The 25,577-nt window shown below is 40.5% G+C and overlaps 1 protein-coding gene across 1 annotated transcript in view; it reads left to right on the top strand.

Annotated features, from left to right (window-relative positions):
• Positions 1–271: 271 nt before the first annotated feature.
• Positions 272–25,577, top strand: part of FAS (Fas cell surface death receptor) — a 39,343-nt gene continuing 14,037 nt past the window's right edge. The window contains exons 1-2 of the mRNA XM_006880399.1: positions 272–313; positions 19,213–19,369. Of these exons, the coding sequence (XP_006880461.1) occupies positions 272–313; positions 19,213–19,369 (199 nt within the window). The remainder of the gene's footprint in view (positions 314–19,212; positions 19,370–25,577) is intronic.

Raw genomic sequence — 25,577 nt, forward strand, 5'->3', positions numbered from 1 at the left:
GCCCGGTGCTGATTCAGACGGGCCCTCTCTGAATTCTGCCCCCTCCACGACTTCTGCTCTCCTCGGGCGTTTCCTAAAGGGCCCTCGGAAGTCTCTACCGGTGTCTGGATTGGCTTCTGGGAAGGAACCAGGACGCCCTTTGAGAGGGTGGCGGACACTGGGGCGGACCTGGCAGGGAGCACACCCCACCCCAAGCCCCGAGGAGCTCCGGAGCAGCCGGGCGGGGCTGTCACTTCTCCCCTGCTTCGTGTCCCTTTCACTTTGACATGCCATGCCGACTGCCATGCCAGGGCTCTGGCTCCTCCTGTCGCTGGTGAGTGCTCCTGCCTGGCTTGGCCTCCCTTTGGGATTCTCTGACCTGGACCCCTGGGCGAGAAGGCAGCCTTGAATGGGTTCGCCTCCTGGGGAGCGCGGCAAGGACTTTCCCTCCGCTGCTGAAACCTCTTTCCAGGAGGCTTAAAACAAATGTGAACGTGCGGAGCGCTCAAAGCTAGTGGAGTGGCTCTGAGTGCGTTATGGGGGCGCTGTGCCAGGGAAGAGGTGGGCGCAGGGGCAGGAACTGGGGTAGGGCCTGGAGGTTTCGCTGGGAGGGGAGGATGTTTGATGTAGGAACCCTTGCACGCCATATCAGAGGGGAGGGTGTGCATGCCTGGACATGCCAGGGGCTGCGGAGAGAGCCTGCTGTCTTGTGTGTTTCCGAAAGGTCTCAGATTTACTCCATCAGCACGTAGGCAGCGGTTATAGCTGAGGCATCAGAAGGCATCCTCACCCTCTGGGGAAGAGTTATCCTGGAGTTACAGACACTTCAGGTTTGCTTATCTTCTGTCAGAAGAGAAAAAGAAACCACTTTTGTTTGCCTTCCGGGAATCTCTCTTCCTAAGACTGTGAGTCACTGTTGCAGATTTAGTTTGGTGTTTGTTTTTTTTTTAACCCTTCTTTCATCCTTTTTTAAACCTAAGACACCAGGGTGCTTTCTGAAGTCCCCTAGCAAGTAAACCTGGGCCTTCCTCCTCCAGTGTGCATGCTTGAAGCTGGAGTAGATCACTTCTTCTGGAGTATTCCTTGACTTAGAAATGCCAACTTGATGGGCTCTAATGGAAAGCATTAGTCAGCTCTGGTGGCTTAGTGGTAAGGAATTGTGTCCCTAACTCAAAGGCACCCAGTTCGAATCTACCACCTGCTGAGTGGAAGAAAAATGGATAGTCTCCTTCCGCGCCAGAGGGTCAGCTGTGAGTTGGTTCTGACTCAAAAGCGCTTAACTAACTATCTAACTAGCTAGCTAGCTAGCTAACTCATGGAAAGCACTAACCCCAAGAGTTCCAAAGTCCTGAAGGCCAATGGGTTCTTATTTCATTGACTCCAAGCAAGTGCCAGGCACTATGATAAGGACATTTACAAATGAGATCTCCTTTAATTCCCCCTCAGCCTAGAAATGAGGATGGTGACTTCTCCACTTTTTCAGATGAGAAAAGAGAGTCGAGTGAAAATGAATTCACAGGGCTGGTAGGTAGGCAAGCAGGATTTAGTTAAAATCCAAGTCTAAAGCCCAGATGATGTCTTCTGAAAGTTCTAATCAAAGTGCTTATCTGCCCTCTGGGGCCTGATAGTACCTTTAAGCTTACCTTTAACTAAGGAGCTCTTGTGGCCTAGTAGTAAGGATTTGCACTGCCAACCCCAAAGCAGGTGATTCAAGTCCACCCATGGCTCCAAGACAGATGTGCAATCTCCTGCTGTGTGATTTAAGCTTCTGAGAACCTGCTGAAGAATCAGCCATGAATGGACCCTGATTCCATGGTGATACATAACAACAACTGCCTTTAACTAGAGCTTAATTTAGAATAAAAAGAGGCTTTGGGTGTATACACAGGGACTATGGAGTCCTACTGTGGGACTGGTTTCTGACCTTGATCCCTAGCTTAACTGATATAGAAGTCCTTCAACTCTACATAAGGGCAGACTTATATGCAGTGTTAGCAGCAGGATAAATGGAAGACATAACTGGACTTTTCTCTTCAGCCTAAAAAGTAAAATGTATCTTTCAGACTGTACCAAAATAAAATGTTACAGTTTGGGGGACTATTTTATGATCAGAAAATAATTTTCCTGATATTTTAAAAAATCCTGTGCAATATTTGAACTCCTTTAGAAATTTCCTTAGGGAAAAGCTAAGCTTGAAACATTTACACAACCTCTGACCACACTCTTCTGCACTGGTAGCCACTGCACTACTGTGGTGCTGATTGCCTTGAGAACGCTCTTTATTTCTTAAGTCAGCAATATTAGCAAAGTCATCAAAACACGGAGCTAACATTTGTACGGTAGCATCTTTAGTGGAAGACACATCAGTAGACACCAAGGGGATTTTTGCTTTTCTGAAAGAATGTGCACCACACCCATATGCATATGTGAGCAGTTTGGAAGTGTGTTGACACTGTCGCACATATGTTGGGAATGCTAGCAAAAGGAAGCTGTCCTGGAGAAAAGACATCATGCTTGGAAAAGTAGAGGTCGTCAAGGACTAAAAGACCTTCAATAAGATGAAGTAACACAGTGATTACAATGATCTTGAGCAGATCAGAGATGGATGTATGGTTGCTATGAGTCAGATCAATGACTCCTCATCACAACAACAATTATATAGACATCTGGTGGCACAATGATTAAATGCTCAGGAGCTAACAGAAAGCTGGTGGATTGAACTCACCTAGCAGTGCTGGAGAATAAGGGCCTGCTGAACTACTTACATCCAAGTTTACTTAGTCACAGTGGGTCACGATGAGTCAGTATCAACTGAGAGCAATATAAACAACATATTATAATAGTTATGATACTATGTCAAATTATATCATTTGCACGTTGTATAATATTAGAAATTAAATATTTGCATATGATATACTTTAGGTTGTGGGTAAGGGCCATCAAGTCAACCACTGATCATTGTTACCCTATGAACAACAGATCAAAGGCTTCCCCTAACCTGTGACATCCTCACAATCCCAAACAGGCTCAAGTCCATTGTCACAGCCACTTTGTCAATGCATCCTGTTGGAAGTCTATCTCTCTTCAACGACCCTCTTCTTTGCCAAGCACAATGTCTTTCTCTGAGGACTAGAGAACTTGACAACATATTTGAAATATGTGAACTTCAATGTCACTGTCTTTGCCTCTAAGGAACATCCGGGTTGTACTTCCCACAGGATAGATTTGATTTCTGTTGGTGGTCCTTGACATACTGATTACTCTTTGCCAAACCCACATTTCAAAAGCATCAACTTCTCTATATGACTAACATATGGCTTAAGAAATTAAAGTGTATTAAGTATAATTGTTGGCAACTCTGGTGGCTTAGTGGCGAGAAGCTGCGCCACAATCCCAAATGCACACAGTTCAAGGCCACTAGTTGTTCATGCCTTCCGGATTCAGGATTGCAGGTCGGCTTCTTACCTCTAGGCCACCAGAGCTCCAAAGGGATAAGAGAAAGAATCTGGAAAAGAAACCCAGGTATTTATTTATAAGTAATCATACAGAATAGTTTTAGAAATAAAACAAAGAACAATTGTTTAATGTATTCATGACTGGCTTGTGCAAATGGTTTAAGGAGCTGCCCTGCCAACCCCAAGGTCAATGGTTCAAATCCATCAGCTGTTCTGCAGGACAAAGATGGGCAATCTCCTTTCTTGCGATTTCCAGGCTCTGAAAACTCGATGGAGGGTCAGCTAGGAGTTGGTTCCAACTCTATGCCAACAAACACCACTCACTGAAAATGTTAAACTCACCCACCAATAGCGCAGAAGAAAGGCCTGATGTTACACTTACTTATAGACCACAGGCAAGAAACCCTTAACAGCAGTTTTACTTTAAAGTAGACATTAGATCTCCTATATCCTAAAGGCGATAGGTAAAGGTTTAATGTGTATTTCAATTTCTTCCTTAAATGAATCTTAGAAACAGGAAATGGAGTCCCAGTATATTTATTTTTATTTTTAAATAGGCTTCACTGATCACAAAATACTTAAGACATTTTATAAACATAATAAAACTGTTGTTGTTGGATATGTCTAGTCATAACTGACCCATAGCTGACCCTCCAGCAGGTTTTCAGAGGTAGTGAATTGCATAGGAGGAAATTGCCCAACCTTCTCCCACTAAGCAACTGGGAGACTCAAATCTCCTACCTTTATGTTGGCAGCACAGTTCCTTCCCAATCAGAGCTCCATCAATAACATAAGGAAATGTAAATTCAACATTAACAACCAGGATAGGGAAAAAAACAAAACAACACAAAACCCACAAGTAATGGTAAGACTGTAAAGCAAAAGAGTAAATTGGTGTATAGAGACCACTGGGTCAACAGTAACTACAGGTAAAAGCATTCAAAGTCTTCTGCTTTTCGTGCCCTGGATACAATTGTCACCCTTAGGGACAAATTAGTTTTCTTTGGAAGAGGAAGTTTTATTACTCACACTGAGTTATTGACAAGGGAAGGAGAGGCAAAAAGGAACTGGAGTTGGGTGCTGCCTCTGAGTAAATCTCTTCTGAACAGTTGACAAGTAATTTACTTTTCAGTAACTCTTATAGTGGATATGCCATTACTTCAAATGAATCATTCTGAAAGCTATCAGGATGCTCTAGGGAAGAAGTCTCATGGAGCAACCCAGACAGCACCTAAAACAGCTGGAGAGAAGAAACATTTTGCAAGGTAATACTCAGAAACTTGCTTTAGGAAATCCCCCCCTTGAAAGCCCCTGATGAATTAAGTAAGTGTCTTTTAGGTGATTTACCTTGGGTTCCAAAAGTCCCCTAAAGAGCACATGTCTTCTAAGAGGCATTAGAAGCTATTTGCTTATGTTTAAATAACAACAATAACAATTTAAAAAAAAAAAAAGGGAAGAGCATTGCCTTAGATCTCTTATCCCGCTGTAACAGAGATACAAACAAAAACATTCTTTTACAGTTTAGGAGGCTAGAACCCAAGTTCAGGATGTCAGCTAAGGAGGAAAGCCCTCTCTCTGTCAGCTGTGAAGGGAAGTTCTTGATTCCTTCAGCATCTGTAGGCCTGGCTTTCTTGGAGACCCCAAAGTTTTCTGGCTTTCCCAGGTACTGGTGTCTGCAGGGACTTGGGTCCAAAAGAAAATATTCTTAGGGATTCTTTCTTGGTGGTGCTAAAGGTAGCTGTCCCTTCCCCTCACTTTCCTCCATAATAAAGGCCACATCATGGAGACCTCCCATTACATCTGATTAGAACTGTGATGGGGAAAAGGAGGGTAGCATTTCACCCTCAAGCGTCCTGCATCTATTTATCAGGATTGCAGGAAACATAGCTTCCACATTATATCATTAGTACACGCATCATTCAATCTCTGAGGTAAATTAGGATCAAGAAAAGATACAGCATCCAAATGTTGAGATATAAAGAGTCACAAACCTCTACATACCTTCTCACTATGCCAAAGTGTTGACTTTCAGTTTTAGAGCATTCTTCAAAGTTTCTGTATGTCTATGTGACAATGATATGGGGTGAAAGGAATTTTAAAGTTATGATAGGAAAGGCAGTACTTGTAGTTTTGAGGGGGATACAATTCAATCCATGACAGAACAATGCTTGATTCATAACACTTTAAAAAGCAAGTTGAAGTGAGCTCTGACGGCCTAGTGGTGAGGAGCTACAATGCCATCCTAATTAGTAGTTCCTAATATACCTATATTAGATAGCTGGCCAACAGCCACAAAGTGAGAATGGTGGTGAATTTCATATAGGCTCATGCACTTCGAGCATTGTAAATCAGCAAATCCGACTTTAAATTTGATCTACAGATTTACTCAGCCCAGTAATGCAAGAAGGCTTCCTGTAATATGCTGTGTGGTGAAAAAAATATGTGCAAAGTGAGGAAAAAGTTGATTATTTGATTTGTTAATGACTTTCTGTCCTTTAGTCAAATCAGGCAGCCTTGCATTTAAAGAAATAGAATACAGAGGTAACACTATTTACCTCTGGATTCTGGCCTGTCATCAAATTATATGATATATAAAAAAATTATAAGACATAAAAACATTGTTTAGGTGGGGGAAAAGGAGAATTAATTCAGAGCTGGTGGACTAAAGTTCTTGTCTCTTGCTGAGGAAGGAGGCTTACATTTTAGCCACCATCACAAAAGGATACTTCTTGGTAGGTTATTTTTCTATATGGTGTCTCTAAAGGATTTGGCCTGATTTCAAAGACTAGGCCTCTACTTCTGCATACTGTGTTTCCTTGGACCTCCTTCATTGTATTGATACAAGTAGAACATAATGTAATTTTTAAAAAAATGTCAATTGTTACCATTCAAATGCTGATGTTTCTAGGTGGTGCAAATGATTAACATGATCAGCTGCAAACTGAAAGCACTTTGAAAGAAAGTCTTAGGAGCTACTTAAAAAATAAAGATCAGTCCATGAGTCAGAATTGACTCAGAGCTTTTTTTTTTTTTAATGTTGAGAGATTTGGGGTTCTCTTTTTGTGTGTGTGTGTGTGAGTGTACCGTCAAATCAGATCTGACTGGTACAGGAGGAGATTGTCCCTCCTTTTCCCGGCAGAGCATCTGGTGGATTCGAACCATGTGCCTCTGGGATTGTAGTTGCAGTTCCTTGTGGGGTTCTCTTTTTTAAAATGGGCAATCCTAGCCTATAATCCACCAGGGCCTTCTCAACAGCAGCTCCAGTTCAGTACAGTCTTCCCAAGTCTCACTGTCTATTACACCAGGCTGCTTCTCTCTTATTAACCTTCTTGACGCCTGAGGGCCTTTCAGAGCTCCAGGATTTAGGATGCAGTTGTTCTCAGCTTACCAGTTTGCAAAAATGATTTTATTTTCAGGCTTATTTTTGGAAGTGCCATGGTCTCCTCAATAAAAATAGTTTTCTGATTTGCCAGTGCAGGACACTGATGCTGCTGCTCCAGAAAACTTCTCTCTTCTCACAAGTGATAGTGGTAACTTGCCAATCTCAAATTGCTTCCTCCAGCTCAGTTGCTCTCCAAGTGTGGTGAATATCAAAATCACCAGGGCACTTGTTAAAGACCCCACTGAAACCAAGCTGCTCATTCGAGACAAGGATTTTGAAGTTTCACATGCTTTGGGGGATGTTGCCAAGAGTGACCAGTCCTTGGAGAAGGACATCATGCTTGGAAGGGTTGGAGGGACAGGGCAGGAGAGGAAGACCCAGATGAGATGGACTGACACAATAACTGGGGCAATGGAGGTAGGTGTGTCAGCATCAGAGAAACTGGCTCAGGCAGGGCAGGCTTCAGAGCTCTTGTACGTAGGGTCGCTATGAGTCGAAGGCTAATCGATGGCACATAACAACAAGGACAATATGTCTTGGTATGTGTTTTTCAGTTTGTTATAGCTCTTAACTTTTTTTTTGGTGGGGGGGGCGGGGATATTTATCTAGGTTTGGAAGCAGGAGTGGCATCCACTTCCTAAACAACATGCCTCTGGAAACTCTATGAACTTTGAGAAATGACAATAGTTACAGAAGGGCTTCAGGTATTTTGTTCATAGGGTCTCTATGAGTCCTGCTCAACTTGATAGCACCTAACAACAACAACACATGTATCTAGGAGTGGAATTGATGGATCAATGATACTTCTATTTCCAAATTTGTAAGGAGGGGTCAAACTGGTGTCCATAGTAACTGCACCATTTTACATTTCCGCAAGCAGCGTATGAGAATTCCAGTCTCTCTGCATCCTCACCAGCATTAGTTGTTTGCTATTTTACTGGACATTGATTTATTTTACTAGGATGAGATGATATTTCATTATTGTCTGGATTTATATCTCTCCAGCTGCTAATGATTTTCAGCATTTCTTCATGCATTTGTGGCCATCTGAATGTCTTCTTTGGTGAAATGTCTACCTACTTGTCCTCAATCCATTTTGTAATTGGGTTGTCATTTTCTTACTGAGGTTTTGGAGTTTTCTATAAATTTAGAGATGCGCCACTTGTCAGATGGATGGATTATTACTAAATATTTTTTCCCCAGCCCATAGGTCCTCTTTTTACTCTTTTGGAGACATTTTCTGATGCACATAAAGTCTTTATTTTTTTGAGTTTCCAATCATCAAGTTTAGCCTCTGTTTATTATTCATTTTCTGTATAACTGGTAGAATTTATATTTGTTAGAATTGATTATGGCTTCTAAGATTTTTCCCGGTTTTTTTTCCCTTTAATGATCTTTCCAGCTTTAGGTTTTACGGCGGGGTCCTTGATCCATCTTTAGTTAGTTTCGTACATGATGTGAGGCAGGCATCACGTTTCTGTTTGAAGTAAACAGACATCCAGTTTTCGGCAGCACCATTTAGAGAGGCTGATTTTCCTCCCACTTGGTGGATTTCACCTCCTAGTCAAAAGTCCATTTTTCATAGGTGAATTGATTTCTTTCTGGTTCTCAATTCTAGTCCATCAGTCTATGTACGTGTTGCTGTACCAGCTGTTCCCAGCTGTTTTGATAACTGTGTCTGTGTAGCAGGTTTGGACATGAGGACATGTAAAGCCTCATGTTTTGTTTTTCTCCTTCAGTCTCATTTTATCTGATGTCTTTTCCCTTTCCATGTGAAGTTGTGATTACTTTTTCATCTCTTTGCAAAATGATGACAGAGTAAGGACTGAGATCTTTAATCTTATTTACTGCATGGTCTGTCAACTTACTCCCACAGCTTCAAGCATCTTCTTTCTGGCCTTTCCAAAAATTGTCTTTAAGAAAACTTTGTTGCCATAAGACACATTGTGTATGTTTATTTAAATATTTTGATAAAAATAGAATATTTACTTATCTCTTTCATGTAGAAAATTAGTTTAGTTTATTCAGGTTTCAATGTGGCACTTACTAGAAATAGCTTATTTCACTTGTTTTACATAAATATATTAAAATGTGTTAGTCTTTTGGAAATTATGCACTATCATATTTCTTTCTTTTTCCTTGAGAGCTGATAAATAATAAAAAGGTTTGAAAAGCAAAGAATAACCAGGATTGGTCAGCTGAGCTTCAATTTTTTTACCCTATTTCATGTCCTCTGCAGCAGAGGCTGGTGAGATTTTTTTAACTCAACCTAGAAGGGTCCAGGAAAGGTGGGGAGAAGCTCTTTCTGGCCCATTTAGAGACCATGATGATCCCAGTTTAAATAATTCTGGAAAGTCTCCTGCAGTTTTGGCAAAGAGTCGTGACTGTCTCGCAGACTGCCAAAGGAAGAAACATTCTCTGCCTTGGAGGAAGTGTAACCAGCGTGCTTCATAGAGGCCGCGGTGATGGAATTTCATCTCACATATTTGGCGCGTTTTATCAGAAGGGGTCTTAGGACGAGGCATCATGTTGGGGGAAGCTGAGGGTCAGTGAAATAAGACCCTCTATAGGATAGATTGACACAGTGACTGCAGCTAGGGGTGGGGGCATGGGGGAGAGCGTGAGGCCCGCACAGAGCAGGGCAAGCTTTCTGTGTTGTTCACAGGATCCGTGTGAGTTGTAGTTGACTTGATGGCACTTAACAAGAACTTATTTCAGTGGCAGCTCACAATGATGAATCCTCATTGGACTCAACTTTAAGGGATTCCAAATGTATATGGACCACTGCTCATCTCCGAATCAAGAACATGAGGGAAGAGGAGGCTCTTATTTTGGTCTTGCAGCTCTTGAGCTATATGACCATGGGCAAATCACTTGGTTACTTTGGGGCATAGCTTCCTCTGTCAGAGCCCCCCCAATGCCCCCGCCCCCAGATCATCTCTAAATCCCTTTCTGCTTGAAAAACATGATCATAGTGAGATACCACACTTCAGTTTAGCTGTTTAAGGTCTTAAGAATAAACTGTGCATTTTCCTGACCTTTATAAACAAATGTCACACTTTCTGTTTTGAGTAACACTCCCAACTGCTCACACTGCCTTCTGTCCCTTAGCTGAATTCTGACAGAAGACTTGGGAGGCCAGGGAGGGGAATTCTTTGCTCTGTTGTGGTGGTGGTGTGCCCTTGGAACCAGCCCCTAGCTGACCCTCCAGTGGGTTTTTACAGGCAGTACATCGCAGGGTAGGATGCTGCCTGCCCCTCCTTCCCTTGAAGAGCAGCTGGTGTCCTCATCATGCAACTGAAGCAAGCTCAGAATGAAGCATTTAAATTCTTATTTTACTGTCTGAGACATCTAAGTTTCAAATTGCTCTATTAACATGCATTTTTAAAATAGTTTTTTGCCCTGCAAAGACAGGTGGTTCGAATCCACTAGATGCTTCAAGGGTGCATAGAGTTCTAACTCGATGACATATAATAACAATAACAATAAGTAGTACACTTGATGGGAACTCTGGTGGCATAGTCCACCAGGAATTGGTGCTACTAACCCAACGTGAGTCCTTTCAAATCCACCACAATCTCCCCCCAGGCAATGGACAGTCTCTAAAAACCTTCTGGACAGCAGTGAGAGGTTTTATTTTTTTATAAGAAGAAAGGAATTTCTTTTAAGAAAAAATGAAACAAAACCAAGTGAAGATATAAAGTAATATGCCTGATAATTGGAAACAGACATCCAGAACCTTACACATTCAAATGAAGAGTCATCCTGCCCCTCAGAATCGTCTCTCTGGGTGCCTGAGCAATCAATACTGCATCTTTGGTGGCTGGTTTTTATGGGGATCTTTTTCTCCAATAAGTTTGAAAGTCACACAGAAGATGTGTACAAATGGTCTAAGCAATACATCTACTTAGTTATGGTTCTATGATAGCACAGTGTTGTATGTACTGAGGAGTCAGAACCAACTCATACTTGACCCTCCAGAGGGTTTTTAGAGGCTGTGAATGACACAGAAGGAAATTGTCCATGTTTCTTCAGAGGAACAACTGGTGGATTTGAACTGCAGGCCTTTGAGTTGTTGTTGAATATGGTAGAGTCAGAACCAACCCATAGGTGACAGTCTGGTGGGTTTTCAGAGGCAGTTAATCCCACAGGAGGAGATTGCTCATCCTTCTCTCACTGAGCAGCTGGTGCAGCTGGTGGCCTCAAACTGTGAGCCTTTGGGACTGCAGTTCAGCTTCTTGCCACTAGGCCACCAGAGCTCCCTGTGGTTTAGCAGTGCATTTTCTTTATCTCATTAACTCATGACAGAACAAGAATTAAGAAGCTCTAGTTTCTCCATAAAAATCTATTTTAAGTGATGCTAAGTATTCTTTAAATTAAGTATTGTTTAAAACAAACCAAGATTTGCTGAGAAACTGAATTTACTGCAAACTATAGCTACCAGTTTGTGTTGATTCATATAATCATGCTGTTTTGGTTTTGTAAATTACAGAGATAATAGCTTACCACAGTGTTGCCACCTCTCAAGTTGCTCCAATTGATTATTTTTTTTTCACACAAAAAAGATGCATGTCCATTGTATAAAGGCCGGATGAGTCAAACAAAATAAAGAAAAAATATCATTTATTCATAGTATTGCCAACTAGAAAAAAACACTATGGACCTTTTGATAAATTAAAGATCATTTTGACTGCCCATTTTCTTTTTCTTGAAAACATTCTTCTATTACGCCTTTTTATCTCTCTTTCTCAATTTCTCTTTCTTATTTCCTGTTTAAGACAGGTTTGGAAGCAGGAGTGGCATCCACTTCCTAAACCATGGAACCTCTATGAACTTTGATAAATGTCGATAGTTATAGAAAGGCTTCAGGCCTTTTGTTCATGGGGTCACTGTGAGTCATACGCAACTCTACAGCAATCTACAACAACAACAACCCACTGACTACAACAACAGAGATTCTGAGGGTGGAGCACGATGGGGCAAGGTTGAATCTCTTGTATGTTGGATCCTTATGAGTCGAGGCAACTTGATGGCATCTTAGAACAGTCTCCTCTGTGGGAGCCGTAGTAGTATGGGGCTTAAAATGCCCTGCTATCAACTGAAAGGGAGTAATTGGAACCCATCAGTCTGTGTGGGGCATGGGGGAGGAGCTGGGACAGTCTGTTTCCTTAGAGGGTACAGCCCTGAAAACCCTGGGGGGCAGTTCTGCCCTGTCCCATAGAGCAGCAAGGAATTGGAATCGACATGACAGGCGTGGGTTTGGCTCGGTTTTTATTACCACCCAAAGTTGAATTATCTGGGGCATCTTTCTACAGTGGCTCAGCTCAAAGTTCTCCTTGAATAAACTCTCTCTGAGTGTGCCGGTTAGAAGTAGAACACTCATGGTCCTCGCTTGGGAGCAGTACAACGACTACCTGTTTGCAGTCTCCCAAATGTGGTGAATTTTAAAAATGGTCACAGGCTATTCCTGCTCCACCGACCTCAGGACAGCCCAAGAAGTCCAGGTTTTGCCATTTCTCCATAGAAACTTATCAAGGTGTGGCAAGTATTCAATAAGAGAAAACAGAACATAAAGCAAGCAAACAAGATCTTGCCACAGACCATGGCTGCCAGTCTGTGGTCACTGTATTACTATCTATCTAAAGGCTGTCATTTTTCACTACACTTTTTTTCTCTGCTTTTTAAAATGCTTTCCTGTTTTTGCAATAAGAATGGGGGGGTGGGGAGCTATTTTTTACTTCCTTTTCAAATCTTACCTCATCTCTCAGGGTTAATCTACTGCACTTGACTCTTGGGAGTACCACTTGGGCCCAGGCAAGTGATTTCTTCAGCAGTTTGCTGAAATCTGCCACTGGCATCTGAAACCTGTCAGTGGCTTGTAACTGTCTAAGGGAAATCAAGAACTACTTGTCTCACATATTGTGGTCATGTTTCAGGAGGGGCTAATGCTAGGAAAAAAGACATCACCCTGGGAAAGAAAGAGGGTCACAGGAAGAGAGGGCAACCCTCAACCAAATGGACTGACACAAGGACTCTACCAAAGCCTCTCAGAAATGGTGACGATGAGGAGACACACAGGGTTCACATTTAACAACAACGTGGGAAATCCCATGTGTTTTTATTTCCTGGGAAAGTGTAGGAGGAGCCATGGTGGCACAGTGGTTAAAACATTCGCTTCTAACCAAAAGTCAGGGCCTTGAAACCACCAGTCGCTCCCACAGAGTAACATGCGGTTGTAGGTTTCCCAAAAATTATGGTCCTGGGGACCCTGTGGGGCAGTTCTGTTCTCACTGAGTCAGAATTGATTCAAGGGCAGTTGGTTTGGGGTTTGGTGTTGTGTTGTTTTTGTTTTTTTTTGATCGGGGAAAGTGTAGAGACACTGTTAGATTTGGGGGGAGGGTGATCATGTTCTGGGTCTGGCCACTTCCTGTGTCATTTCTTCAATAACTTTGTCGAATGTAAAGCAAGCGTCAACCTAGACGTAGCAGACAATGTGTGAATACCCAGCTCTCTCGGTGCTTCAACATCTGCTATAACAAGGAATAAACTCTCAGGTGTCTTGTTTCAAAGAGGACAAAGAATGACTCCGGTTCCTAATTATTTGTGACCCTCCATCAGCTTTTTAAATATGCTTTCCTTTTTACAAGAATAGGGGTGAGGAAGCTCTTTTTTATTTGCTTTTCAAATCTCGCCTCTTCTCTCAGGGTTCATTTACTTAGCTGAGGCTGTAAACCATTATAGGAGGACAGTGCCCATCTTTCCCTGCAGAGCAGCTGGTGGCCTCCAACACACAACCTTGTAGCAGCCTGATGCCCAATGCATTAGGCACCATGACTCCTTCACTGTAATAACACCTCTGTCATAGACTATCACCACACTAATGCTCTAGATTGGCATGTGTTGATGGTGGTGGTGTTAAATGCCATTGAGTCATAGACGACTCATAGTGACCCTATGAACCAAAGTCCTGAACACTTGTATAACTATCATCGTTTCTCCGCGTTCATAGAGTTTCCGGAGGCAAGCTGTTTCCGAAGCGAATGCCACTCCTGCTTCCAAGCTTGTTTTAATCAGGGAGCTCCACCAAACACTGTCCACCATGGGTCACCATTAACGCATCTGACACTTAGAAGAACCATTTAATACTCCCCACTAAGTCACAAGTCATCTTGTTAAGAAGGTAAAACCATTACAAGGATTGAGTTTCACGAACAAGTTTAGAGGACCACAGAGCACTCTTTTTTTGTGAGTTTTGTGCTCTGCCCGCACGCAGGCCCAGCACACGGAGCGTGCTGTGTGTAGGACGCTCATTCCCGTTTTTTCCAGCCTCGTATTTGCATGGTCGACCTGGTGTCTTTGGTATTCAATGAACCTCCCAGGTCTTAGTTTGGCCGTCTGATGCTTATGTTCGCCTCCTGCTTTTGACATTTGAGCATTCTGTGAGACTGTAGCATCTCTGGTTGTGGTAAACAGCCTGATTCTCTAAATAACAGCTGTGGATTTTGCTGAGGATCTCAGGCATTCCCCCACTTTGTCAACAATAAAAGACCTTTAAGCAAGTTAGTACTTACAAGGCCAAATTATTTTCTGCTTTGAATTGAGTATTTTAAAACTGTGATTTGAGTAAAAGTTTACAAAGCACATTGTTGGTTTTGGGTGGCAATCATTCATGTACATTCTGTTTCCCAACACCAGTTATAATAGTTGAAACTATTTGTCTTCAGCAATAGAAGTTCTTTGTAATTAAATGGAAAATGATTTTTTTTAAGTGTGCTTCCAACCTAGAGGTAGTCAGTTCAAACCCACTAGCTATTCTCAGAAAAAAAGACAATCTCCTCTATGTGATTGACTGTCTCTGAAAATGCACTTGGGGGTCAGCTATGAGTTGGTCCTGATTCAATGGCACCCTAACAACAGCATATCCTGAAGGTCTTTGGTGCTTAAGTTGATGGAAGAAAACCTGCTTCTTCAAATTCAAGCATTACACAGACCCTCTTCAGATAGCAACGTGCACTAAAAGTGGGAAAGAATTTCCCACTAAATCCCTGGGGAGAAAATGTAGGTGGGCGCTATATGTTCCAGGGCTCACAATAGGCTTAATTATATTTTCATATTTGACAGCCTTCATAGGAAAAGGGTGTGATCTCACTCTAAGTGTAGAAAGAGAAACAAACTGAAAGGAATAACCTTGAACAAATCATTGAACTGTTTACATCAGCAAAACCAAGCAACATGCAGTTGTAGTTTTCACACAGTGCTGTAACATGTTAAGTATGAGTTTAATAAACTTGACTTCTCATTTTTTACTAGAGCTGCTACTCTGGTAAAGTTATCTAAAAGATGAGGTGTTAGATGTTTGGAAAGAAGCATCATTTCAGCGACTGACATATTGGTATATTTTCTAGATAGACCTCTGGAAAAGACCTTCATCGAAAGCCTTTCTCCAAATCACCATTTGCACTACCATGAAGCCACTCAAACGCCATCTTGTCTATTGACCTTCCCAGAAACTTTTTACAAAATAGCACTATCTACGCCTTAACTGTCTATGCCCTCTAAGTTTGATTTTGTGTTACTCACTTAAATAGCATTTATCCTTCCAGAAGACACCACACACACACACTTTTTATCATCTTCTCTCATTGGCATATAAACTTTGTGAAGGTAGAGCCTCCATCTGATTGTTTTCACTCTTCTGTGTCATATACTATGACTAAATTAAGATGATTAATTAATTGGTTGCTTATTAACTAATATTATCCCTAGCAGAATATGCATTGAAGTTTTTCTGAATTTGTTGAGCCTTTGTTAGGATGGTGTTTGAACACTATTTTCATTTCGTATTTATCATTTGCTTTCATTTATAAGCATTTCAGGTGTTTTATTTAACCCATTTTCCCCCCAGGCCTTTTTATTTTTTCTGAAAAATACAAACTGAATTTTCAGAGCAGTTAGTTCTTTGTGGGTTTCCTGCCCTGCTCTAGTGAAAATGCTCTACTTTCTGCCTGGAAAGTTTGGGTTAAATCTTTGCATATTGCAAACTTGAGTTCATGCAAAACTTTAAAAGATACCTAATAAGACAAGCAGAAGTAATCCTATCACCTCATGAAACAATCACAAGATACTCTGGACTCATTTTTCTTTTGTGCTCGACATAAATCTTCAATGATGACTACCAAACTCTGCAGTGCAGGCATTTGTAAGCGATGGGGTCGGGGCTGGTCCAGCGTGCATCTGTGCTTCACAACAGACAACAGTTTGTGTCTTTTCACTACTCTAGGCAGCTCTGAGGGCATAGCTCTGGTGGGTAGTCATGCAGCTAACCCAAAGGCTGAGAGTGTCTCTGGTGGTTCAAATCCACCAACTGCTCTGCTGGAGAAAGATGGGCTGTCTCCTTCTGCTGATGATTTACAAACTTGGAAACCCACTGGAGGGTTAGCCATGCTCTTTTCCAGGTTTCCCTGAACAAAATGAATGAGAAAATATCTTTCTTTTAGGCAGCACCAGTAAGTTGAGTGCGTGTACATTTACCTATAAATAATACTAGTGGAAACCATTTAGAAATATAGTGTGCTGTTCTCCTTGAATACTTAACCATCCAAATGAAAATGTAGATCTAGTAGTAATATCGATGCATAACTACTGGGTGAAATTAATATACAAGAGAGAACAAGGAATATATCCCCCCCACACTAAAAATTTGCTATTAAATTGGAGTATCTTTGATATCTCAATTTTCACTGGTCCAATCTCTTTCCATCTATTTGCATTTAATCTGTTTCATGCCTTTGATTTTCAGGTTCTGGTAAGAACCTAGAATTTCAAAAGAAGGAAAATAATTAATGTCTCCCTATCAGTATTATTCTTCACAACCATAAATATAGCAAAGAAAGAGAAAGGGGATTAATTCTACCTAATTTGTTTTCATTTAATTTTGATCTTTTGTGGCAGACAAGACTTGATGATTTCTACTACCTACAAGGGAAATCTTCAGATTGGTTTGTAATTCTTCATGTGTTTGCTATGTTCATAATAGAAAACCAGCAGTAAAATAAGTCTCTACCTGTCAAACAGAACAATCATGTAGTTATGGAATTATACTTCTCAGTTACCATTCTGACTGCTGGTAACCCTACATGTGCAGGAGAAACCACTTCACAGGCTTTTCAAGGTTATGACCTTTCAGAAGAAGCCCTAGAAACATGAACCGTTTTCATGTGAACAAACAGATACAGTTTCAAAGTGTTAAGGCTTTTGATCCCCTCATCATTTACCCTGATTGCTGTAAGTGACAATATCCCAGTGACTGATGTTTTCAATCCCAATAATTAACTGTACACATGTCAATCACTAGATATTCTCTGACCTAGAAGAACAGCTAGTGTTAACGATGACAGGATGTCTTTCTACTGTAAGAAGTGCATACTCTTCATCTTAAAAAAAAATTATGCTATTATAGTCTTTTCTTCAAAGCTCAATGCTGTTCCCTCGAAAAAGATGACAGATCTGAATGTGCTTTGAAAAATAAGTCATACAAATAAAAAGTAGCACCTCCCCCAAATTACAAATGCATTACACTTCACATGTTGATAGGCAAATCTCCTTTTTTAAATGTAGCATCAGTTTCCCATTATGATCAATGCTATTCTCCTTTGTATCCTGGGAACCTGACACATATTAGAAGTTAGATGAAAGAACTGATGTTTCATATGACACACAAATGTTTAAGTACAGCTCCTCTGCCCTGTATGCCAGTTGCTCTAAACATAGAAGCATCCATATTGAAAATGAGCCATGTTCCATGTTAAAGTCATCATTCTGGGTAAAGGAAGAAGACTATCACAGACATGAGCAGGCCTTGACAAGTTCCAGCTCCACATTTTGCTAGTGGATGGATCGTATAATATCTTGGTGTGGTCATGACATTTTCCCTCTTGGAACTCTGAATCCTAGCAATACATCTCAAAATGTATTCACCCAAGGAGCAAAAGGGGACAGTCACATCACCTTCAACCTTCCACTGGTGACAAAAAAAGAGGGAAAAGTTTAACAAAGGAGAGGTGGGGACTTTCATGTCAGACATTTGTAAGTCCAGAACATTACGCTTTCTTGACTCAGAAAATGCTAGTACTACTACTATACCGGGGAAAAGGCATGTATAAAAGTATGAGAAAGAGTATTTGGAAAAGAACACTCAGAACTAGTAGTTAAGTAGTAGTAGTAGTAGTAGTAGTAGTAGTAGTAAAATAATGAACCCATTTTATATAATGCTTTTATTGTTGCTGTTGTGTACACTGCTGGGTCAGAACCAACCCACAGCTGACTGTCCCAGCGCTTTTCAGAGGCAGCTTAATCACACAGGAAATTGCTCATCTTTCTCCTGCATAGCAGCTGGTGGATTTGAACCATGTGCCTTCAGGATTACAGCACAGTTCCTTCACACTAGGCCACCAGAGTTTCCTATTTTATATAAAATTTCAAATTTTAGATTAAGAACAATTTAAATACTTACAACCCCCCCAAAAAAAGAAATAAACCAAAATTCTTGATTGATTGACCAAATATAAAAAGGGAATAATATGTTATAAAGGCCAGGTCTGGCAGATCTTTTTACTTTTTTCCAACTGCATTCTTTAAGACAGAAAGTTCAGAGATGAAGACCAAGATCCAGACAAGTTTTATAACCTGTGCTGGTGGCCTAGTGGCAAGGAGCTGTGCTGCAATCCCAAAGGCCTGCCGTTCGAGGACACTAGCTGCTCCAAGTGAAAAGATTGCAATCTCCTCCCATGTGATTAACAACTTGCTGAAGGGTCAGCTATGGGTCAGTTCCAACTCTCCTGTGTACAACAACAACAAGGTCACTTCTTGGTAGCAGAAATCCCAACAATTTCTAAATTGCAGTTGTTTTTCTGTTCCACTCGGCTTCTCTAACTGGAATTTGGTGATAATGATACTGGTGATGATAACAATAATAATATCATTTCTTATGCATTTGTTTATTATGTGCCAGATACTGAATTAGGAGTATGAAGCACATTATTCTTTTAAATTCTCACAACAAACATATGAGGAAGACGGTGGCTTTTCACTTTGTCCAGAAAGAAACTTTGGAGAACTTAAGTGACTTTACTGCTGTCACAGGGTTGGGAATGGGAGCCGATGTGGAATTTTGTGTCCTGGCTCCTATCATGCATGATGCTGCTCCCAGTGTGGTTGATGAAACTGTGACCTTGGCTCCCGTCCAGTTACTTGGACTTGAGCCAGTGAAAGTGCAGAGTCCAAACTGACTTTGGCTGTCTGATGGCATACATAACTGGTTTGGGTAGGATTATGTCTGTTCACCAAGTAGCTTAGTTCAGAAGCTAATAAAATTTTCTTTGTGCCTCTCTTTTACAGATATTTGCTTGCATTGCTGAAAGTGATAATGTCCGAGAGACTTCTGTCACTTCTAAAGGGTTGAAACTGAAGAACATTTATAAAAGGAGCACCGTATGCAGGGAAGGCCAGCACCTTGCAGATAGTAGCTTACTATGCTGTCAGCTGTGTCCTGCTGGTATGTTATTTAAACCGTCCAGAGTTTAGAATAAAAATCAGGGTGAGGGGTAGAATATAGTAGCAACGAGTAAAATGTTCATAACTTTTGGCTGCCTTCAATTATAACATTATAATAATTAGGAATAATTCTTATATTAAATAAATGTTAGGAAGCTCTGGTGGCTTAGATGTAAGGACTTGTACTGCCAACTCACAGGATTCAAATCCACCAGCAGCTCCATGGCAGAAAGATGGACAATCCCCTCCGGTGAAATTTACAGCCTCTGGAGGGTCAGTTATGAGGTAGTTCTGACTTGAGTACACAAAACAACAACATTATAACATTACAGAAGGTAGGAAGGAAACTATAAGAGTTCTTTCACAAGATTGTCTAATCTGTAATTTTTGGTTGCCCTACTGCAAATAGCTACAACTTATTAAATGACATGTACCTCTGAAAGAAGAGGATTTGGCAATTGGCTCCATTTAGTAAAAGAGGTAGAAGATTCATTTGTGAGTATTGACTTTTTCACATATGAACTGATGAGAATATTTCACAATGATTTGTGGGACTCTGAAATTAAAAGCTAGCTGATCTTCAGAGATCTACCTCAGCATTTCTCTTCCATCAAAAGGTTACTGAGGGAGCTCTTTGGCACTGAAGCCTGCAAAACACATTTGCATTCTACAGTTGAATAATTAGGTAAGTTAAAAAAGTAGTGGACAAAAAACCGACATTTTGAAAAAAATCAGTATTTTGAAATGCAAAACTAATTTCACACCGGAAATCCATCAAGGGCTAGCAAAAATTGAAGCTAAGCAAAGGCAATGGTGCAGACCTGTCTCATCCTAGAGTAGAGGGACTGCAGTTCCATGCAGGTATGGGGCTCTGTCAATAGTCTGGTAAACACAGACAGGAAGATGAGAGAGGACAACTTAGGAGTTGATGCTCTGCATTAGTAGAACCACAGAGGACTCCGGAAGGTCTTACAGATGGCCTCTCAGGCTTCTAGAATGTAAACTTCAAACTCAAGTTTGTCTTGTTTACAAAAAAACTTGTATCAGTCTTCTTTGGTTTCCTGTTTGTATTTTTAACAACTCAATGGAAAGCTCCTTCTTCATTGCCATTGAATCAGATCTCATAGCTAACCTAGCTGGTTTGTCAGAGGCAGTCAAGAACATGGGAGGAGACTGCCCATCTTTCCCCCACAGACCAGCTGGTAGATTTGAACTTGTTGCTTTTGGGTTAACAGTGCCACTCCCTACCACTGTGCTACCAGAGCTCACCAGATGGATCTTGGCTACAATCATGAAGTACCAAAAAAGTCTTAGTCAATGCAACTATTATTCAAATGTACATTTGAATGTATTGAACAAAAGATACACAACAAAAATATATGAGCCAAAGACGAAGATATTGAGGATACCACCTTTCTTAGGAGTTCTGGCATCCTGTGCTGTAGTCCCAAAGGCGAGAATGATAGTCTCCTCTTGTGTGATTTCCTGCCTCTGAAAACTCACGAAAGGTTTAGCTATGGGTTGGTTCTGGCTCCACAGTACTCAGCAACAACCACTACCACTAACTTGTGCAGCATGAAGTTGATAGGATCTGCTGTCAAGATTCACTAATAATAATTGGTGACTGGAAGGCAAATCCAGAAACAAGGAGCAAGGAGCTGGTAGTTGAAATGACAGGCTTGGTAAGAGAAATGAGGCTGGAGATAAAATGACTGAATTTTTTATATATCAATGATTTATTCACTGTAAATACCTTTTTTAAACAAACAAGCAAATAAAACCCAAGCAACGACTATACACATGGACCTTACCTAATTGACTATAAAGGAATAATATTATTTACATTTGTAGGAAAAATTATTGAAGAAGCTCTGTATCAGCAGTCAAAACCAGGTCAGGTGCTAAATGTGGAAAAGACCATAAATTGCTCAAGTACAAATTCACACTGAAGCGAAGAAAATGAAAACAAAGGCACACAAGAACCAAAATATGATCCTGGGTTTATACTACCTGAATTTGAAAAAGATCTCTAGAATAGATTTGAGGCATTGAACACTAATCATCAAAGACCTGATGGACTGTGGAGTGTCAACAAGGATATCATCCACAAAAACAGCAGGTCATTACAAAGATGAGGGCAAAAGAAAAGACTGAAATGGATGTTACAATTTTACTGGGGAGGCCAAAAGTAAGATAAGGATTGTTAAAATGATAGGGGTAAACATAAGATTTCAAAGGGCAGCTTGAGAAGATAAAGCATTATATTATTTCTTTTTTGTAAACAAACCTAAAAAAAGCATTCTAGTATATTGATATGTGCAAAGAGCTTCAGATGGAAAACAAAAAGAGAAAAACTCACTCAGCATTCCTAGAGCTGAAAGAAATAAAAACAAATTCAAGTCTTGAGGAGTAATACTGAAGGAGGGCATAGGAAAAACTCTAAATGATCAAAGCAGCATCTAGAGAAGATGAAAGGAATACATTGAGTCACAGTACCAAAAATTGGTTGATATGGAGCCATTGTGGAAAGAGGCACATATATGATCAGGTGATGAAGAAAGAAGTTCAAGCTACACTGAAAGCAGTGGCAAAATATAAGGCCCCAGGAATTGATGAGACACCAATTGACATGTTTCAACAAGCAAATGCAGCCCTCCTCAAGAGACTCACTAAGAAATTTGGACAATAGCTAGGTGGCCAACAGACTAGAGGTCTGTATTTGTTCCCATTCCCAATAAAGGTAACCTAACAGAATGTGAAAGTTATTGAACAATATCATTAACAGAACATGCAGGTAAATTCACATTGAAGATTATTTAAAAACAGCTACAACAGTACCTTGACAGAGAAATGCCAGAAATACAACCTGGATTTAGAAGCGGCCTTGCTCTGGGGATATCATTGCTGATGTCAGATGGATCCTGCCTGAAATTCAGTTATACTGGAAAGATGTCTACTTGTGCTTTATCGACTATGCAAAGACATTTGATTGTGTGGATATAACAAACAGTGGATAATAGTAAAAAGAATGGGAACTCCAGAACACTTAATTGTGCTCATGTGAAACATATACCTAGTCCAGGAAGGAGAGCAAGGGAACACTCCTTGGTTTAGAATCAGCAAAAGTGTGTGTCAGGGCTGTATCCTCTCCCAATACTTGTTTAATCTATATGCTGAACAAATCATTAAAAGAGCTGGACATTATGAAGAAGAATGTGACATCAAGATTGGAGGAAGAATCATCAACAGCCTGTACTGTGCTACAATTTTGTTTGCTAAAAAGGAAAACTTGAAGTACTTGCTCCAAAAGAACAGATTACATCTCAGCAAAAAAGAATACAAAATTCTTACCACTGCGCCAATCTTTACCAGAATTACGCTTGTGTGTATATTAGTTCATTACACAATTTCTACTTGCTGTGGAATTGCCGTTTTTGTTTCTGAATGTGCACAGATATGAATGGATCTCATTGCGTAAACATTTCTTTGCACAGATGAATGAGTACGTCTTTGCGTAGACAAGTGAGATAAGCAAGGCTCCATCTTTTTTGCTGAAGCACTTCAATTGGTATTCCATCAATTCCTGGAGCTTTTTTCTTGTCAATGTCTTCTGTGTAACTTAAACTTCTTCTTTCAGTAGCATTGATTCTTGATGATGTGCCAATTCCTGAAACGGTCCATTGTCATCCAGTTCTTTTTGGTCCAATGACTCTGTATTCCCTCCATCTCTTAGAAGTTTGCTGTGTCCCTCAGCATTTTGCCGACAGAATCCTTTACTATTGCATCTTAAAGCTTGAATCTGTTTTTTATAAAATAGGTCAGATCAAATAATTATAAAATCCCAAGGAAAAGTTGTAAAAATCTAGAAAGATTTTATTTCAGATTATTGATGATTGATGTCTTTACTTTTTTTCTTCAAGAAGAAAACTGAAAGTTAATAGGTGATAAATTAGGGGTATGACTTGAGGCAAGAAGAATATGGGATTATGTATAAAGTGTTGTACAGATAAAGAATAGTCAACATCTTAGTTATCTTGTTCTGGTGTAGCAACCTCAACAAAAATGCTACATGTGAGAGGTTTTCATTTTTCTTCTCATTGTTCCAGAAGCTCAAAAACTAACTGAAAGCATGGCCCTAGGAGGTGATCCTTCTTTGTCTATTTCATCTTCTTGGACCTGCCAGAAATCCTTGGTATTCCTGGTCTTGTATATGCAGTTACCACGTGGGTTTGTTTTCCTATGCCACCCTCCCATACACACTATGTATGTCCCTATCTATTTTGCTCTTTTCATAATTCACTAGTAGGATTAGAACCTACCATATTTGGTATGCCCTCATTAAAATAAAAGAAAGCTCCTATTTACACACAAATCATATTTACAGGTTATTGTTAGGTGTCTTTGAGTTGAGTGTGATTCATAGTGACCCTATTCAGAACAGATATGAATTCTGTCTTATCCTGAGCCATCTACATAATCTCTTGACACAAGTGAGCCCATTGCTGCAGTCACTGTGTTAATGCACCTTACTGGGGATCTTCATTGACCTTCCACCTTTCCAAGCATGATATCCCTTTCCAAGGAATAGCTTCTCTTAGCAACATGTCTACAGTATGAAAGATGAAGCTTCACCACCTTTGCCTCTAAGGAGCCCTCTTCTGGTTGTGTCCTTGCCAAGACAGGTGTGAACTTGTTTGTTTACATGTACAGGGGTTACATTTTCAGCACATATGTTACTGTTGTTGTTAGGTGCCACTGAGTTGACTGTAACCGTATGGACAACAGATCTGAATTTTGCTTTGTCCTGAGCCATCCTCACCATATGCTCGAGTCCATGGTTACAGTTACTATGTTAATCCATTTCATTGAGAGTCTTCCTCTTTTTTTCTGAGCCTCAACCTTCCCAGCATGATGTTTTTTTCCAAGGACTTGTCCCTCTAAAAAACATACTCAAAGCATGTGAAATGACATTTCACCCTCCTTGCCTTTAAAGAACACTCTGGTTATCCTTCCTTCAAGACAGATTTCTTTGTTTTTTGTGTAGTCTGTGGAATATTTAGTACTCTTCTCCAACACCACAATTCTGAAGCATCAATTCTTCTTTTCCCATCCTTATTAATTGTCCAGCTTTCAGATGCATAGGAAGCAAATGAAGATATCACTGCTTGGATCAGATGTACTCTAGTCCTTAAACTGATATCCTTGCTCTTTAGATCTTTAGATAAGCAGCTTACAACATATTTCCCCAATCCAACACATATTTTTTTTCATGCTTTATGTGTGTTGTTAAGAGGGGTCAGTGCTTGAAGAACATCATGCTTGGAAAGGTGGAGTGACAGTGTAAGAGAGGAAGATTAGCTACAATAAATGTAGCAATGGGCTCAAGTGTGTTGGAGATGGTGAAGACAGCACAGAACTGGGGAGGTTTCCGATCCGTTGTTTATAAGTTCGCTATGAGTCTTACTTGACTTGATGGAACATACATACCAACAACAGCTACCAAGGATATTGATCATGAATCTAAGTAAAATGAACACTGGTAACGTCAATATTTTCTCCATCTATCATGATGTTACCTATTGGTTCAGTGGTGAGGATTTGTGTTTCCTTGATATAGAGAGTATGTTTGACATCAGAACCTTGAGTTCAAATACCTTCCCTCCTTAGAAGCTACATAATTTAAACTTCCCTAAACACTAATATTCCCATATGTGAAATGGGGATGATGATGATGATAATGACATATATATTAGGGAGACATAGTTCAATCCTGAACAGTGGACCAACAGGCTATATAACACAATACATGGAGAAAAGCTTGAAGTTGTTAACAACTTCATTTTACTTGGATCCACAATCAGCACCCTTGGTTGACAGCAGCAGTAAAGAAGTAAAAAACATGTTGAATTTGAGAAATCTGCTTTCAGATACCCAGCCAAAGTTCTAAAGAGTAAGGATGTCTGTTTAAAGACTAAGGTGCATCTGATCCAAACCTATGCATCTGTTATTGTTGTTAGGTGCCGTCAAGCCATAGTAGCATCCACTACTGAAATAGCTTGCCTCCAGAAACTCTATGAACATGGAGAAATGATGAAAGTTATACAAATGGTAGGGTCTTTTGTTCATAGGGTCACTATGAGTCATCTAACAACAACATAGAGAGAGCTCTGTTGGCCTAGTGGATAGAAAGTTATGCTACCAAGCCAAAG

The sequence above is a fragment of the Elephantulus edwardii genome, unplaced genomic scaffold (genome assembly GCF_000299155.1).
Source record: "Elephantulus edwardii isolate Elephantulus edwardi_28Jun2011 unplaced genomic scaffold, EleEdw1.0 scaffold00007, whole genome shotgun sequence".
NCBI classification, from domain to species: Eukaryota; Metazoa; Chordata; class Mammalia; order Macroscelidea; family Macroscelididae; genus Elephantulus; species Elephantulus edwardii.